Consider the following 16,530-nt stretch of genomic DNA (forward strand, 5'->3'; position numbering starts at 1 on the left):
CGGCAGTTCTGGGGTCAAAGCAATACTGTTTGACAGAAGTGGAGAGGGGCTGCAATCTGTTAGCTACCCTTAACCCCCATCCCTCTCCCTCTCTCCTTCTCTCTCTCTTTATATCTCTCTCTCTCCACCTTCTACTCTCCCCTTCCCTCCATCTCTCCCTCCGCTACTCTTGTTCTTACTAATTGCCCAATTATGTTTTGTGTTTCTTTTCTCCCCTTCCAAGCTCTGCTTGATGAAACACTGTCACACAGTCAGGGACAGAGGATGCCGCAAGCAGAAACAAATAAATTAAGAAAAACAGAAATGGAAGAAAAATAACATAGAAATTAAATCTGGTGGTGAAGGAACGACGACCACAGCAATCACATCCGCTGGCCCGAGAGGCTCTTATTATGATCACACATAATTTCAAGCTGAGTAAGAAAAAAGGGGGCAGGAGGAGGATGGAAAGAAAGGGGGAGATGAGGGATGAAGGAGTATGTGTATGTATGTGTGTGTTTGAGTATGTGAGTGTGTGTGCGTGAGTACATGCCTGTATGTATGTGTACATGCTTACGTGTGTGTGTGTGTGTACAGTAGTAGGCTTGATTACCAACGATTACGAGACAGCCTACGGGGAGGAGGTGAGAGCTCTGTGAGTCGTGGTGCCATGAAAACAACCTCTCACTCAATGTCAACAAAACAAAGGAGATGATCGTGGACTTCAGGAAACAGCAGAGGGTGCATCCCCTATCTATATTGACGGGGCCGCAGTGTAGAAGGTGGAAAGCTTCAAGTTCCTTGACGTACACATCACTTACGAACTGAAATGGACCACCCACACAGACAGTGTGGTGATGAAGGCACAACAGAGCCTCTTCAGCCTCAGGAGGCTAAAGAAATGTGACTTGTCACCTAAAACCCTCACAAACTTTTACAGATGCACAATTGAAAGCATCATGTCGGGCTGTCCAGAGGGTGGTGCGGTCTACCCAATGCATTACCGGGGGAAAATTACACCTACAGCACCCAATGTCACAGGAAGGCCAAAAAGATCATCAAGGACATCAACCAGCCGAGCCACTGCCTGTTCATCCCACTATCATCCAGAAGGCAAGGTCAGTACAGGTGCAAACAAGCTGGGACCATGAGACTGAAAAACAGCTTCTATCTCAAGGCCATCCGACTGTTAAACAGCCATCACTAGCACATTAGAGGCTGCTGCCTATAGGCATAGATTAGAAATCACTGGCCACTTTAAGGAATGGAACACTAGTCACTTCAATAATGTTTACATATCTGGCTGTCACGCCCTGATCTGTTTCACTTGTCTTTGCGATTGTCTCCACCCACCTCCAGGTGTCACCTGTTTTCCTCATTAGTCCCTGGGTACTTATTCCTGTGTTCCCTGCTTGTCTGTTGCCAGTTCATCTTCTTTGTCAAATCAACCAGCGTGTTTTTCCGTTCTCCTGCTTTTTCCTTCGCTCTGTTTTTGCTAGTCCTCCCAGTTGTGACCCTTGCCTGTCTGGACTCTGTACCCACCTGCCTGACCATTCTGCCTGCCCTGACCTCGAGCCTGCCTGCCACTCTGTACCTCCTGGACTCTGACCTGGTTTTGATATTTTGCCTGTCCACGACCATTCTCTTGCCTACCCCTTGGATTATAATAAATATCAGAGACTCGAACCATCTGCCTCCCATGTCTGCCTCTGGGTCTCGCCTTGTGCCCTTCTCTGGCATTACTCATCTCATATGTATATGCTGTATTCTATACTATTCTACTGTATCTTAGTCCATTCCGCTCTGACATCGCTCGTACATCTGTATATAGTCTTAATTCATTCCTACTTAGATTTGGGTGTATGGGTATATGTTGTGTAATTTGTTAGATATTACTTGTTAGATATTACTGCACTGTCGGAGCTAGAATCACAAGCATTTTGCTACACCTGCAATAACATCTGCTAATCATGTGTATGTGACCAATAAAATGTGATTTGATTTGGTGTGTGTGTGTGTGTGTGTGTGTGTGTGTGTGTGTGTGTGCGTGCGTGTGTGTAAACACATCACATTGACAGATCAGACTAATGAAAATGTCAGAGAGGTGAGTTATATACTACCTCTGGGTCTAGGGTGACAGGAGAAATGACAGAACACGTTTCATTCTCATTCCCCATTACAAATGTACAGCACTACAGTGAACGATTGGAATCCAGCCTGGCTGTTCTGTCTTTTTCTCTTTGTAGAAGCAATAAGGTAGAATATTGTAAACAAATGTATCGAGAATATGTTCTGTTGAGTGACATGAAGCCTAGCGTAATCAAACACTTTGAGAAGAGAAAAGTGTTAGGAAGGAAGAGAAAGAGAATGAATGGTGGACAAGAGAGGAAAAGAGAAGGAGATTTGTGGAAATTAGACAAATATGGGTCTATACTGGGGCCATAGGGCCATAGGAGGGGTAAAGCAAGAGAAACAGAAAGCGAGAGAGGGAAACAGAAAGAGTGAGAAAGAGAGACAGCGCAAGAGAGACCAAGTGAGAGAAGAGAAAAACACTGAACTGTAGTCCTATAAGTTGTTCCCATGTTCTGATCGTCTGATAGATGTGCCCTAAGCAGTGAGACTCACCCAAATGGCACCCTTTTCCATTTCTAGTACACTACACAGTAAAAATGTTGAATTCAACACTGTGTCAGATAACATTTGGTCCATGTCTACATAGTGTTAATCAAGGCATAAGGCGAGACCAAGATGCAGACACAGGAGGCAGATGGTTGGAGTCTTACAATGTTTATTAATCCAAAAAGGGGTAAGCAAGAGAATGGTCGTGTACAGGCAAAAGGTCAAAACCAGTTCAGAGTCCAATAGGTACCGAAGGGCAGGCAGATCAGTTTTACTCTGTTGAGAGTAAAACATTCCCATCATTATCAGATTTCCCACCATGCTCTACTGCAGGTAGACATTTTTGGATTGATTTTAGTATGTGTTTGATAATATATGCCATTTAGCAGACGCTTTTATCCAAAGCTACTTAGTCATGCGTACATACATTTTAAGTATGAGTGGTCCAGGGATTCGAACCCACTAACCTGGCATACCAACTGAACTACACAGGACGATTTTTGCATGTACATTGATTGATTGATCTTATACATGATAATGGTACCGGAGAGGACGGTTGCCGTTTTACGTGCTCCTAACCAACTGTGCTATTTTGTTAGTTTTTTCGTGTAATGTTTTTACTTATTTTGTACATAACGTTGCTGCTTCCGTCTCTTATGACCGAAAATAACTTCTAGACATCAGAACATCAATTACTCATCTCGAAGTGGACAAAGATTTTTTCTTGACGAGTCCGACGCAAAGGACATACTGCTTTCTCAGCAACGGGCCCAAATCCCCGTCATTTGCGTGAAGAAAAGACGGAGGAAAAGGCGGCGGAAGTCGGGCTGCTTTCTGAGAATTCGTAGGCGAGTGAGTAAACCCCCACTGCCATCCGTTCTATTGGCCAACGTGCAATCATTGGAAAACAAAATGGATAATCTACGATCAAGATTATCCTACCAACGGGACATTGAAAACTGTAATATCTTATGTTTCACAGAGTCGTGGTTGAACGGATAATATAGAGTTGGCGGGATTTTCCATGCCAACCACACTATCTACCAAGAGAGATCTCATCTATATTATTCGTAGCCATCTATCCGATGCTGGCACTAAGACTGCACTCAAACAGCTGTATAAGGCCATAAGCAAACAAGAAAATGCTCAACCAGAAGCGGCACTCCTAGTGACCGGGGACTTTTATGCAGGCAAACTTAAATCCATTTTACCTCATTTCTACCAGCCTGTCATATGTGCAACCAGAGGGGGAAAAAACTCGAGACCACCTTTACTCTACACACAGAGACGCGTACAAAGCTCTCCCTCACCCTCCATTTGGCAAATCTGACCATAATTATATCCTCCTGATTCCGGCTTACAAGCAAAAACTAAAGCAGGAAGTACCAGTGACTCTCTCAATACGGAAGTGGTCAGATGACACAGATGCTACGTTACATGACTTTTTTCCTAGCATAGACTAGAATATGTTCCGGGATTCATCCAATGGCATTGAAGAGTATACCACCTCAGTCATCGGCTTCCTCAATAAGTGCATTGACGATGTCGTCCCAACAGTGACCACAGGTACCTATCCCAACCAGAAGCCATGGATTACAGGCAAAATCCGCATCAAACTAAAGGCTAGAGCTGCCGCTTTCAAGGAGCGGAACACTAATCCGGACGCTTATAAGAAATTCTGCCAAGCCCTCAGACGAACCATCAAACAGGCAAAGCGTCAATACAGGATTAAGATTGAATCCTACCACACCAGCTCTGAAACTTGCCGGATGTGGCAGGGCTTGAAAACTATTACGGACTACAAAGAGAAACCCAGCCGCCAGCTGCCCAGTGACGCAAGCCTACCAGATGAGCTAAATGCCTTTTATGCTTGCTTCGAGGAAAGCAACACTGAAGCATGCATGAGAGCACTAGCTGTTCTGGATGACTGTGTGATAACGCTCTTGGTAGCCGATGTGAGCAAGACCATTAAACAGGTCAACATTCACAAAGCTGCGGGGCCAGACGGATTACCAGGACGTGTACTCAAAGCACTGACTTTTTCATCCTCTTGCTGACCAAGTCTGTAATACCTTAATTTTTCAAGCAGACCACCAAGGAAGCGAAGATAACCTGCCTAAATGATTACCGCCCATAGAACTCACGTCGGTAGCCATGAAGTGCTTTGAAAGGCTGGTCATGGCTCACATCAACAGCGTCTTCCCGGATACCCTAGACCCCCTCCAATTCGCATACCGCCCAACATATCCACAGATGACGCAATCTCAATCGCACTCCACAGCGCCCTTTCCCACCTGGACAAAGCGACCAACATGTGAGAATGCTGTTCATTGACTACAGCTCAGCATTCAACACCATAGTGCCCAGAAAGCTCATCACTAAGCTAAGGACCCTGGGACTAAACACCTGCCTTTGCAACTGGATCCTGGACTTCCTGACAGGCCATCCCCAGATGGTAAGGGTAGGCAACAACATGTCTGCCACGCTGATCCTCAACACTGGGGCCCCTCGGGTGTGTGCTTAGTCCCCTCCTGTACTCCCTGTTCACCCACGACTGCGTGGCCAAACAAGACTCCAAAACCGACATTAAGTTTGCTGACGACACAACAGTGGTTGGCCTGATCACAGACAATGATGAGACAGCCTATAGGGAGGAGGTCAGAGACCTGGCAATGTGGTGCCAGGACAACAACCTCTCCCTCAGTGTAAGCAAGACAAAGGAGCTGATCGTGAACTACAAGAAAAGGAGAGCTGAACCAGCCTACTTTAACATCAACAGGGCTGTAGTGGTGCGGGTCGAGAATTTCAAGTTCCTTGGTGTCCACTTCAACAACAAACTATCATGGTCCAAACACACCAAGACAGTCGTGAAGAGGGAACGACAACACCTTTTCCCCTCAGGAGACTGAAAAGATTTGGCATGGGCCCCCAGATCCTCAAAATGTTCTACAGCTGCACCGTCGAGAGTATGCTGACTGGTTGCATCACCGCCTGGTCGGGCAGCTGCTCGGCATCTGACCGTAAGGTGCTACAGAGGGTAGTGCGTACGGCCGAGTACATCACTGAGGCCAAGCTTCCTGCCATCCAGGACCGACTGTACATTGACACCCCCCAACTCCATTTGTTTTTTTACAGTGCTGCTACTCACTGTTTATTATCTATGCATAGTCACTTCACCCCTACAAATGTACAAATTACCTTGACTAAACCTGTACCCCCGCACATTGACTCTGTACCGATACCCCCTGTATATATTCTCATTATTATTATTTTATTGTTACAGAGAGCAAATCAAGTGCACTACGGGCCTACTGCTGGCCAATCGGATGGCTCAGATGACTGTGTCTGTATTAAAGTAGCAGACATAAAATGAAAGCTACAGCAAAGTTGATACTGTGAGATTTCAAAACATTTAAAACCATGACTAGAGAGACTGTCAATGAATACAACAAAGAGATGCTGTTTTTATGAGTGAGTTTATGTTTAAGTTCTTACTCAGCACTGTCAACACTTTGTATTCAACACTTTTATAAGCCATAAAATGCACGTTCTTCCTATTTCCACTCAGCGCTACAGCAAGCACTGCAGCAGTAATGAATGAGTAAGAAAGTGTGTCTGTAGGCTTGCGTTGTTGTTACGATTAACGGCTTGGGTCTTTATAATATCAAGGAATATTTCACTTTCTCTGTTCATAGGAGTAACAACATGGATTTGTGCATGACGCAGAAATAATGCAGTGCATGGAAGGCTATGTCCCTTTTTGGTCAATGTCAGTGGAGGATAGGGAGAGCGGAGGGACGTTGAGAGGCAAATATTCAGTCTGCTGCTCTCTCCCTCAGCTGAGACTGACCATCAGATGCAGGCACCATCAGCCCAGTAAAATAAAAATATGATTATTTAAATGTATGTTCACTCAGCTGTGCTTCACAAAGTAATACAACAACAGATCTATTACCGGTTTGATCATATAGCCTACCTCAAATGGCCCGAACAACAATGCATTGGCAGGGCAATTCAAGCAAAGCCAACATGCAGTGATAACTTATTGGGCCTGTAGCTCACTGCACAAACCTCATTGCTACAGTACTGTTTTTAATTGGTTAATGTTGCATAGGCTTGCGTTTTTCATGTACAAAAAAATCTGAGCGCTGGATCTCGGCTTGCATTTTGTGATCTTGACCCAGAAAAGTTTGGTGACCACTGTTCTAGAGTTTCCCTGTTAACACAATCAACGTTTCCCTTTACCCTATTTTGTATTCATTAGGGATCCCCATTAGCTGCTGCTAAGGCAGAAATGCATATCATTAATGTTAGCTCTCCGTGTACTTTTAAGAGCCAGCCGTGCTGCCCTGTTCTGAGCTTAATGTAATTTTCCCAAGTCCCTCTTTGTGGCACCTGACCACACTACTGAACAGTAGTCTAGGTGCAACAAAACTAGGGCCTGTGGAACCTGCCTTGTTGAGAGTGTTGGTAGTGAAGTGAAGTGATAGTGAAGGCAGAGCAGCGCTTTATTATGGACAGACTTCTCCCCATCTTAGCTACTGTTTTATCAATATGTTTTGACCATGACAGTTTACAATCCAGGGTTACTCCAAGCAGTTTAGTCACCTCAACTAGCTCAATTTCCACATTATTCATTTCCGAAATTTAGTTAATGGTTAACCCTGGTTTTCAGTCTTTCCAGCTTTAGTTTGAAGTGATTGTGTTAGATGTGTTGTTGGCTAGCTCTTCTGAACAACAGTGTCGTGACGAGTGAGCACATTTTCTATGCCAGGCAAAATCGTGCATCATTAGCTCATTGTTATGGATGTATCCAAATAAATGTCACCAGAAAACAGCTAAAAAAAAATCAAATCCAGCTACTTTGCTGTTATTCTGGCTTAACTTTTTTAAATTGTTATTTTATACCCAAAATTTCATGATATACAATTGGTAGTTACGGTCTTGTCTCATTGCTGCAACTCCCATACAGACTCGGGAGAGGTGAAGGTCAAGAGCTGTGCATCCTCCAAAACACAATCCAACCAAGCTGCACTGCTTCTTGACACAATGCCCACTTAACCCAGAAGCCAACCGCACCAATGTGTCAGAGGAAACACTGTAGACCTGACGACCATGTCAGCGTGCACTGCACCCAGCCCGCCACAGGAGTCACTAGTGCACGATGGAACATCCCTGTCGGCCTAACCCTCCCCTAACCCAGATGACGCTGGGCCAATTGTGCGCCGCCCCATGGGTGGCGGCCGGCTGCGAAAGAGCCTGGACTCAAACCAGGATCTCTAGTGGCACAGCTAGCACTGCGATGCAGTGCCTTAGACCACTGTGCCACTCGAGAGGCCTCCTGGTGTGACTTTAAGTTAGCTGTAGTTGGCTAGCTAGCAAGCAAGTGATAATAATATTGCCAGCCAGTATAGCAATGGAACATTTAGAACGAACGACTGGGTCATGTGGATAGATACAGAACAAAAAGACTGAACGACTGGGTCGTGTCTCTGGCAACCGAACTGATAGAACGAACAGCCAGTTGGCTTGGGTAGCAACCCTAGATTTGTGTCGGGACTATATCTTGTGGAAGGATGAAATAGTATGAATACATTCATCAAAATAACGTTTTCAATGAAAAGATGTCAGTCCTTATTTTAATATGCTGGTCACCCGTTGTACAAAAGTGATAATGCCCTCGAAGCCGGTGTTTGGAGGATATATTGGCACGATTTGCTAACAATAGCCGTGCCAATATATCCTCCAAACAAAGGCTTCTCGAGCATTATCACACAGACATGGAACACCACACATTGGCTAGTATGGAGGTCAATGAGAAAGTTTCAAATTTGGTCAACAAAACATTTATGGTTTATTTTCTACATGAGGATTCTTTGACCGAATATACGTTTTGTAATGCTTAAGTTGTTACTGACATGTGACATCCCGACAAAAACACTTTTTTATATCGGAGTTGTCTCGAGATGGCTATGCATATGCATGGCATGAGGCTAGTAGCATAGTGTCTCTCTCCATTGAATATATGCAGTTAACGTGAACAACCCTCATCGAATATTCAAAAAAAGAATTACAACAATATATCCATAATATTTGCTCAAATTCACTCGAAAAGGCAAGGCACACTGGGAAATTAAATTGGAGGCGTGGCTTAGTGGGGGACATGGCTTTCAATTTGTTGTTTTTGGCCACCTGTGAGTGCAAGTGTCGTAACAGTTGAAGTGGTCTATGGTTATGTTATAAAAATTATGAGCATGTCTGCTGCCAGTCCTGAAGTCTTTGTAAATGTTTATGCAAGACCATAAGGCATTACAGACTTGTAAATATAATTGAAATGTCCATAATCCAAAATGAGCGATACAGACCTCTTTGTGTAATGGTTAAAAATCCTGTATGACGTGTTATTGCATCAGCACTAAGCACGGTGGTAATTGAACACGACCACGTACTACTGTCGGATAAATAACAGTACACTGTGCAACAGTTACAACACGTGAAAACACATGCACACTGTTAATATTGTCCACATGAAAACACAAAAAAGGAACACCGACAAATGCCAACATGATCCAGTTATCATCAGCCTATAATTGTAGTGCAAACAAAACCACACTATGGAACGTACTCCTCCAGTTGTCTAGTTGGCCAAAATAGATAGATTGCTGGAACACAGCACATTTCTATTATTCTCTCTCTCTCTCTCTCTGCTGTAATCACAAACAGACACATTCCTGTGGTGATGAATGAGGTCACTGAGCCTAGGCCTGTATAGCAGCCAGGATCAACAGGAATATGACACAGAAACCCTCCTGTAGAGGGGTAGGTACTGGGACCGAAACAGAAACACTTTTCCAGTCTCACAGTTTGGTGGATACTGTAGCAGGACACAAGGTTTGGCGTTAATGTCACTTTAGTGGATGACAGAGGGCGGATTTGATTATGCTGAGCAGTGGAGCACCGGTCTGTGGCCCGTAACGTAAATGGGCAAAAGCGGGGAGAGAGGAGTACCCGTCTCAAATCAGTCATCTGTGCTGCTTGGTCATGTTGCAAAAGCAGCGTGGTACTTTTTTGAAAAGAATACAAAATCTCTTTTCCATTAAATATATGTTTGAATTTTCTAACTTGCTAGAGGCAGATAAAGCATTTTTTTTAATCAAAAAGCAATTTCTTTTTTTATGTGAAAACACAGAATCATACTCATTACTCCTTGTGGTTAATTATGTCACATTTGTTTTGAGCCGACTTCACCGTGGGCTTTGAAAGGGGACCTGGCTCACGTCTGGGAGGCAGCCCGGTTTCGAAACGAACGCAATCAACTTTCACCTAGTGCAAAACACGCCTATCCGGGCGCCAGGGCCAGATTCATCTAATCCCCTCAGTCATTTTTAGGATTCCACACCGATAGTAACACTGATGCTCATTGGCTTTCACCTTGTCCCACTGTGCTGTTGTTTGGCCATCTCCCTGGTCCACTGATGCTGATTGGCTGTCTCCCTGTTGCTTTTTCCAGTCTCCCAGGTGGCATATAGAGCTCGAGCCGTGGGCCAGTGACAGCCACTCCCTGGAGGAGGAAGCTAGGAGGTTCCTTCACTACATCACTACACCACAGGTGGGTCACACTCATTTAATGGTTGCATCCAAATTGGCACCCTATTCCCTATACCTAGGTGGCAAAGATCCGGATGGATATTGTCATTTATCAGCGTAGTAACAAACCTCCACCTCACGACCCATGCGAGGCTGGTAGAAAATGTTGACATTTTAAAGGTCATGAACAGTCAATTATGTTTTTCCATGAAATGTGATGAAATCAGATCAAAGTATGATGACCAAAGTATGAACATTTACTGTTGCTTCTACAATTATAAAGTTTGATCACAAAGTTACTGGTCACCTCCCCCCGTGTCAAACACTTGGATTCAGGAAGTGGGATTATGCAACTATGCAACTTCTCAGGGAAGTTAGGAACCAATATACACAGTCAGTTAGGAAAGCTAAGGCTAGCTTTTTCAAACAGAAATTTGCATCCTGTAGCACTAATTCCAAACAGTTTTGGGATACTGTAAAGTGTATATACTTTATACTATATACAACCAGTCGTGACCGGTAGTCCCATTGGGCTGGTAAGGGGAGGGTTTGGCCGGCTGGGCTTTAATTGGTTCATCGCGCTCTAGTGACTCCTTGTGGCAGGCTGGGAGCCTGCAGGCTGATTTCGGTTGTCAGTTTTATTATTTTTATATATTTTTTTACCTTTTTTTAATGAGGCAAGTCAGTTAATTAAGAACAAATTCTTATTTACAATGATGGCTTACCAAAAGGCAAAAGGCCTCCTGCGGGGACGGGGTCTGGGATAAAAAAACTATATATACACTACCGGTAAAAAGAACGGCTACTCATTCAAGGGTTTTTCTTTATTTGTACTATTTTCTACATTGTAGAATAAAAAACTATGAAATAACACTTATGGAATCATGTAGTAACTCAAAAAGTGTTAAACAAATCTAAATATATTTTGTATTTGAGATTCTTCATATAGCCACCCTTTGCCTTGATGACAGAGAAGCAACAGGAGTATAGCCTACCTGGCTGGCATGAAAATTAACCATGGGAAAAGCATCCCCATTTGCTATTTACATTTAAACTCATTTTTTCATAATTCCTGACATTTAATCCAAGTAAAAATTCCCTGTTTTAGGTCAGTTAGGATCACCACTTTATTTTAAGAATGTGAAATGTCAGAATAATAGTAGAGAGAATGATTTATTTCAGATTTTATTTATTTCATCACATTCCCACTGGGTCAGAAGTTTACATACACTCAATTAGTATTTGGTAGCATTGCCTTTAAATTGTTTAACTTGGGTCAAACGTTTCGGATAGCCTTCCACAAGCGTCCCACAATAAGTTGGGTGAATTTTGGCCCATTCCTCCTGACAGAGCTGGTGTAACTGAGTTAGGGTTGTAGGTCACCTTGCTCGCACACTCTTTTTCACTTCTGCCCACACATTTTCTATAGGATTGAGATCAGGGCTTTGTGATGGCCACTCCAATACCTTGACTTTGTTGTCCTTAAGCTATTTTGCCACAACTTTGGAAGTATGCTTGGGGTCATTGTCCATTTGGAAGACCCATTTGCGACCAAGCTTTAACTTCCTGACTGATGTCTTGAGATGATGCTTCAATATATCCACATAATTCTCCTAACTCATGATGCCATCTATTTTGTGAAGTGCACCAGTCCCTCCTGCAGCAAAGCACCCCCACAACATGATGCTGCCACCCCCGTGCTTAACGGTTGGGATGTTGTTCTTCGGCTTGCAAGCCTCCCACAAAAGATCTGGTAAAATATATTTTTTGTACCATCATCTTTGAAATGCAAGAGAAAAGCCAGAATGTATTATTCCAGCCCAGGTGCAATTTAAATATTGCCCATCAGTGTATGTGCAAAGTTTTAGACTGATCCAATAAACCATTGCATTTCTGTTCGAAATGTTGTATCAAGACTGCCCACATGTGTCTAATTTGTTTATTAATAACTTTTCATGTTCAAAATTGTGGACTCTCCTCAAAGAATAGCATGATATTATTTCACTGTAATGGCTACTGTAAATTGGACAGTGCAGTTAGATTAACAAGAATTTAAGCTTTCTGCCCATATCAGATATGTCTATGTCCTGGGAAATTCTCTTGTTACTTCCAACCTCATGCTAATCGCATTAGCCTACGTTAGCTCAACCGTGCCATAGAAGGGACACCAATCCCGAAGAAGATAACATCTTATGGTACACTGTGTTATGCTGATGAATGAGGACCCAAAAGCGACTTAAGAGAAACAGAGTCTTTAATCCAGTCTTAAACAAACAATGATACTCCTGGATATTATCATAGGAAAATCCAAAACAGGAAACTGAAATCCTCTCGTCAGTAGAGAGGAACGACTGGAGACGCGACCACAGACTGCAGGTCGCTTCAGGAAGGCACAGGCCGTAGCTGACATAGACACCTGCTCACACGCAGCATCTGAAGAAGGCAAAAACACGACAGGGCGGAACAAGGACAGAACAGCAAACATCAAACAAGAATCCGACAAGGACAGAAGCGGAAAACAGAGCGAGAAATAGGGACTCTAATCAGAGGGCAAAATAGGGGACAGGTGTGAAAGAGTAAATGAGGTGGTTAGGAGAATGAGAAACAGCTGGGAGCAGGAACGGAACGATAGAGAGAGAGAGCGAGAGAGGGAGAGAGGGAGGGGGAGAGAGAGGGATAGAAAGAGGGAAAGAACCTAATAAGACCAGCAGAGGGAAGCACAGGGACAAGACATGATGATCAATGACAAAACATGACAGTACCCCCCCACTCACCGAGCGCCTCCTGGCGCACTCGAGGAGGAACCCTGGCGGCAACGAAGGAAATCATCAATCAACGAACGGTCCAGCACGTCCCGAGATGGAACCCAACTCCTCTCCTCAGGACCGTAACCCTCCCAATCCACTAAGTACTGGTGACCACGTCCCCGAGAACGCATGTCCATGATCTTCCGTACCTTGTAAATAGGTGCGCCCTCAACAAGGACGGGGGGGGGGGGAGGGAAGACGAACGGGGGCGCGAAGAAAAGGCTTGACACAGGAGACATGGAAGACAGGGTGGACGCGACGAAGATGTCGCGGAAGAAGCAGTCGCACGGCGACAGGATTGACGACCTGAGAGACACGGAACGGACCAATGAACCGCGGAGTCAACTTGCGAGAAGCTGTCGTAAGGGGAAGGTTACGAGTGGAAAGCCACACTCTCTGACCGCGACAATACCTAGGACTCTTAATCCTACGTTTATTGGCGGCTCTCACAGTCTGCGCCCTGTAACGGCAAAGTGCAGACCTGACCCTCCTCCAGGTGCGCTCACAACGTTGGACAAAAGCCTGAGCGGAGGGAACGCTGGACTCGGCGAGCTGGGACGAGAACAGAGGAGGCTGGTACCCAAGACTACTCTGAAACGGAGATAGCCCGGTAGCAGACGAAGGAAGCGAGTTGTGAGCGTACTCAGCCCAGGGGAGCTGTTCTGCCCAAGACGCAGGGTTTCGAAACGAAAGGCTGCGTAATATGCGACCAATCGACTGATTGGCCCTTTCTGCTTGACCGTTAGACTGGGGATGAAACCCGGAAGAGAGAATGACGGAAGCACCAATCAAACGACAGAACTCCCTCCAAAACTGTGACGTGAATTGCGGTCCTCTGTCTGAAACGGCGTCTAACGGGAGGCCATGAATTCTGAACACATTCTCAATGATGATTTGTGCCGTCTCCTTAGCGGAAGGAAGCTTAGCGAGGGGAATGAAATGTGCCGCCTTAGAGAACCTATCGATAACCGTAAGAATCACAGTCTTCCCCGCAGACGAAGGCAGACCGGTAATAAAGTCTAAGGCGATGTGAGACCGTCGAGAAGGAATGGGAAGCGGTCTGAGACGACCGGCAGGAGGAGAGTTACCTGACTTAGTCTGCGCGCAGTCTGAACAAGCAGCCACGAAACGGCGCGTGTCACGCTCCTGAGTAGGCCACCAAAACCGCTGGCGAATAGAAGCAAGCGTACCCCGAACGCCGGGGTGGCCAGCTAACTTGGCAGAGTGAGCCCACTGAAGAACAGCCAGACGAGTAGAGACAGGAACGAACAGAAGGTTACTAGGACAAGCGCGCGGCGACGCAGTGTGAGTGAGTGCTTGCTTTACCTGTCTCTCAATTCCCCAGACAGTCAACCCGACAACACGCCCTTCAGGGAGAATCCCCTCGGGGTCGGTAGAAGCCACAGAAGAACTAAAGAGACGGGATAAGGCATCAGGCTTGGTGTTCTTATTTCCCGGGCGATAGGAAATCACGAACTCGAAACGAGCGAAAAACAACGCCCAACGAGCTTGACGTGCATTAAGTCGTTTGGCAGAACGGATGTACTCAAGGTTCTTATGGTCAGTCCAAACGACAAAAGGGACGGTCGCCCCCTCCAACCACTGTCGCCATTCGCCTATGGCTAAGCGGATGGCGAGCAGTTCGCGGTTACCCACATCATAGTTGCGTTCCGATGGCGACAGGCGATGAGAAAAGTAAGCGCAAGGATGAACCTTATCGTCAGAATGGAAGCGCTGGGACAGAATGGCTCCCACGCCCACCTCTGAAGCGTCAACCTCGACAATGAATTGTTTAGTGACGTCAGGAGTAACAAGGATAGGAGCGGATGTAAAACGCTTCTTGAGGAGATCAAAAGCTCCCTGGGCGGAACCGGACCACTTAAAGCAAGTCTTGACAGAAGTCAGAGCTGTGAGAGGGGCAGCCACTTGACCGAAATTACGAATGAAACGCCGATAGAAATTAGCGAAACCGAGAAAGCGCTGCAACTCGACACGTGACTTAGGAACGGGCCAATCGCTGACAGCCTGGACCTTAGCGGGATCCATCTGAATGCCTTCAGCGGAAATCACAGAACCGAGAAATGTGACAGAGGAGACATGAAAGGCGCACTTCTCAGCCTTCACGTAGAGACAATTCTCTAAAAGGCGCTGGAGTACACGTCGAACGTGCTGAACATGAATCTCGAGTGACGGTGAAAAAATCAGGATATCGTCAAGGTAAACGAAAACAAAGATGTTCAGCATGTCTCTCAGTACATCATTAACTAATGCCTGAAAGACAGCTGGAGCATTAGCGAGACCGAACGGCAGAACCCGGTATTCAAAATGCCCTAACGGAGTGTTAAACGCCGTTTTCCACTCGTCCCCCTCTCTGATGCGCACGAGATGGTAAGCGTTACGAAGGTCCAACTTAGTAAAGAACCTGGCTCCCTGCAGAATCTCGAAGGCTGACGACATAAGGGGAAGCGGATAACGATTCTTAACCGTTATGTCATTCAGCCCTCGATAATCCACGCAGGGGCGCAGAGTACCGTCCTTCTTCTTAACAAAAAAAAACCCCGCTCCGGCGGGAGAGGAAGAAGGCACCACGGTACCGGCGTCGAGAGAAACAGACAGATAATCCTCGAGAGCCTTACGTTCGGGAGCCGACAGAGAGTATAGTCTACCCCGAGGGGGAGTGGTCCCCGGAAGGAGATCAATACAACAATCATACGACCGGTGAGGAGGAAGAGAGTTGGCTCTGGACCGACTGAAGACCGTGCGCAGATCATGATATTCCTCCGGCACTCCTGTCAAATCACCAGGTTCCTCCTGAGTAGAGGGGACAGAAGAAACAGGAGGGATAGCAGACATTAAACACTTCACATGACAAGAAACGTTCCAGGATAGGATAGAATTACTAGACCAATTAATAGAAGGATTATGACATACTAGCCAGGGATGACCCAAAACAACAGGTGTAAAAGGTGAACGAAAAATCAAAAAGGAAATGGTCTCACTGTGGTTACCAGATACTGTGAGGGTTAAAGGTAGTGTCTCACATCTGATACTGGGGAGAAGACTACCATCTAAGGCGAACATGGGCGTGGGCTTCCCTAACTGTCTGAGAGGAATGTCATGTTTCCGAGCCCATGCTTCGTCCATAAAACAACCCTCAGCCCCTGAGTCTATCAAGGCACTGCAGGAAGCAGCCGAACCGGTCCAGCGTAGATGGACCGACAAGGTAGTACAGGATCTTGATGGAGAGACCTGAGTAGTAGCGCTCACCAGTAGCCCTCCGCTTACTGGTGAGCTCTGGCTTTTACTGGACATGACATGACAAAATGTCCAGCAGAACCGCAATAGAGGCAAAGGCGGTTGGTGATTCTCCGTTCCCTCTCCTTAGTCGAGATGCGAATACCTCCCAGCTGCATGGGCTCAGTCTCTGAGCCGGTGGGAGGAGATGGTTGAGATGCGGAGAGGGGAAACACCGTTAACGCGAGCTCTCTTCCACGAGCTCGGTGACGAAGATCTACCCGTCGTTCTATGCGGATGGCGA

The 16,530-nt window shown here is 45.7% G+C and overlaps 1 protein-coding gene across 1 annotated transcript in view; it reads left to right on the forward strand.

The window, feature by feature from the left end:
• LOC139556663 (probable methyltransferase-like protein 24) overlaps nt 1-16,530 on the forward strand; it is a 95,358-nt gene that overhangs the window by 48,093 nt on the left and 30,735 nt on the right. Inside the window, exon 2 of the mRNA XM_071370890.1 lies at nt 10,109-10,207. Within this exon, the coding sequence (XP_071226991.1) occupies nt 10,109-10,207 (99 nt within the window). The remainder of the gene's footprint in view (nt 1-10,108; nt 10,208-16,530) is intronic.

This window comes from Salvelinus alpinus, chromosome 27, assembly GCF_045679555.1.
Source record: "Salvelinus alpinus chromosome 27, SLU_Salpinus.1, whole genome shotgun sequence".
Lineage (NCBI taxonomy): Eukaryota > Metazoa > Chordata > Actinopteri > Salmoniformes > Salmonidae > Salvelinus > Salvelinus alpinus.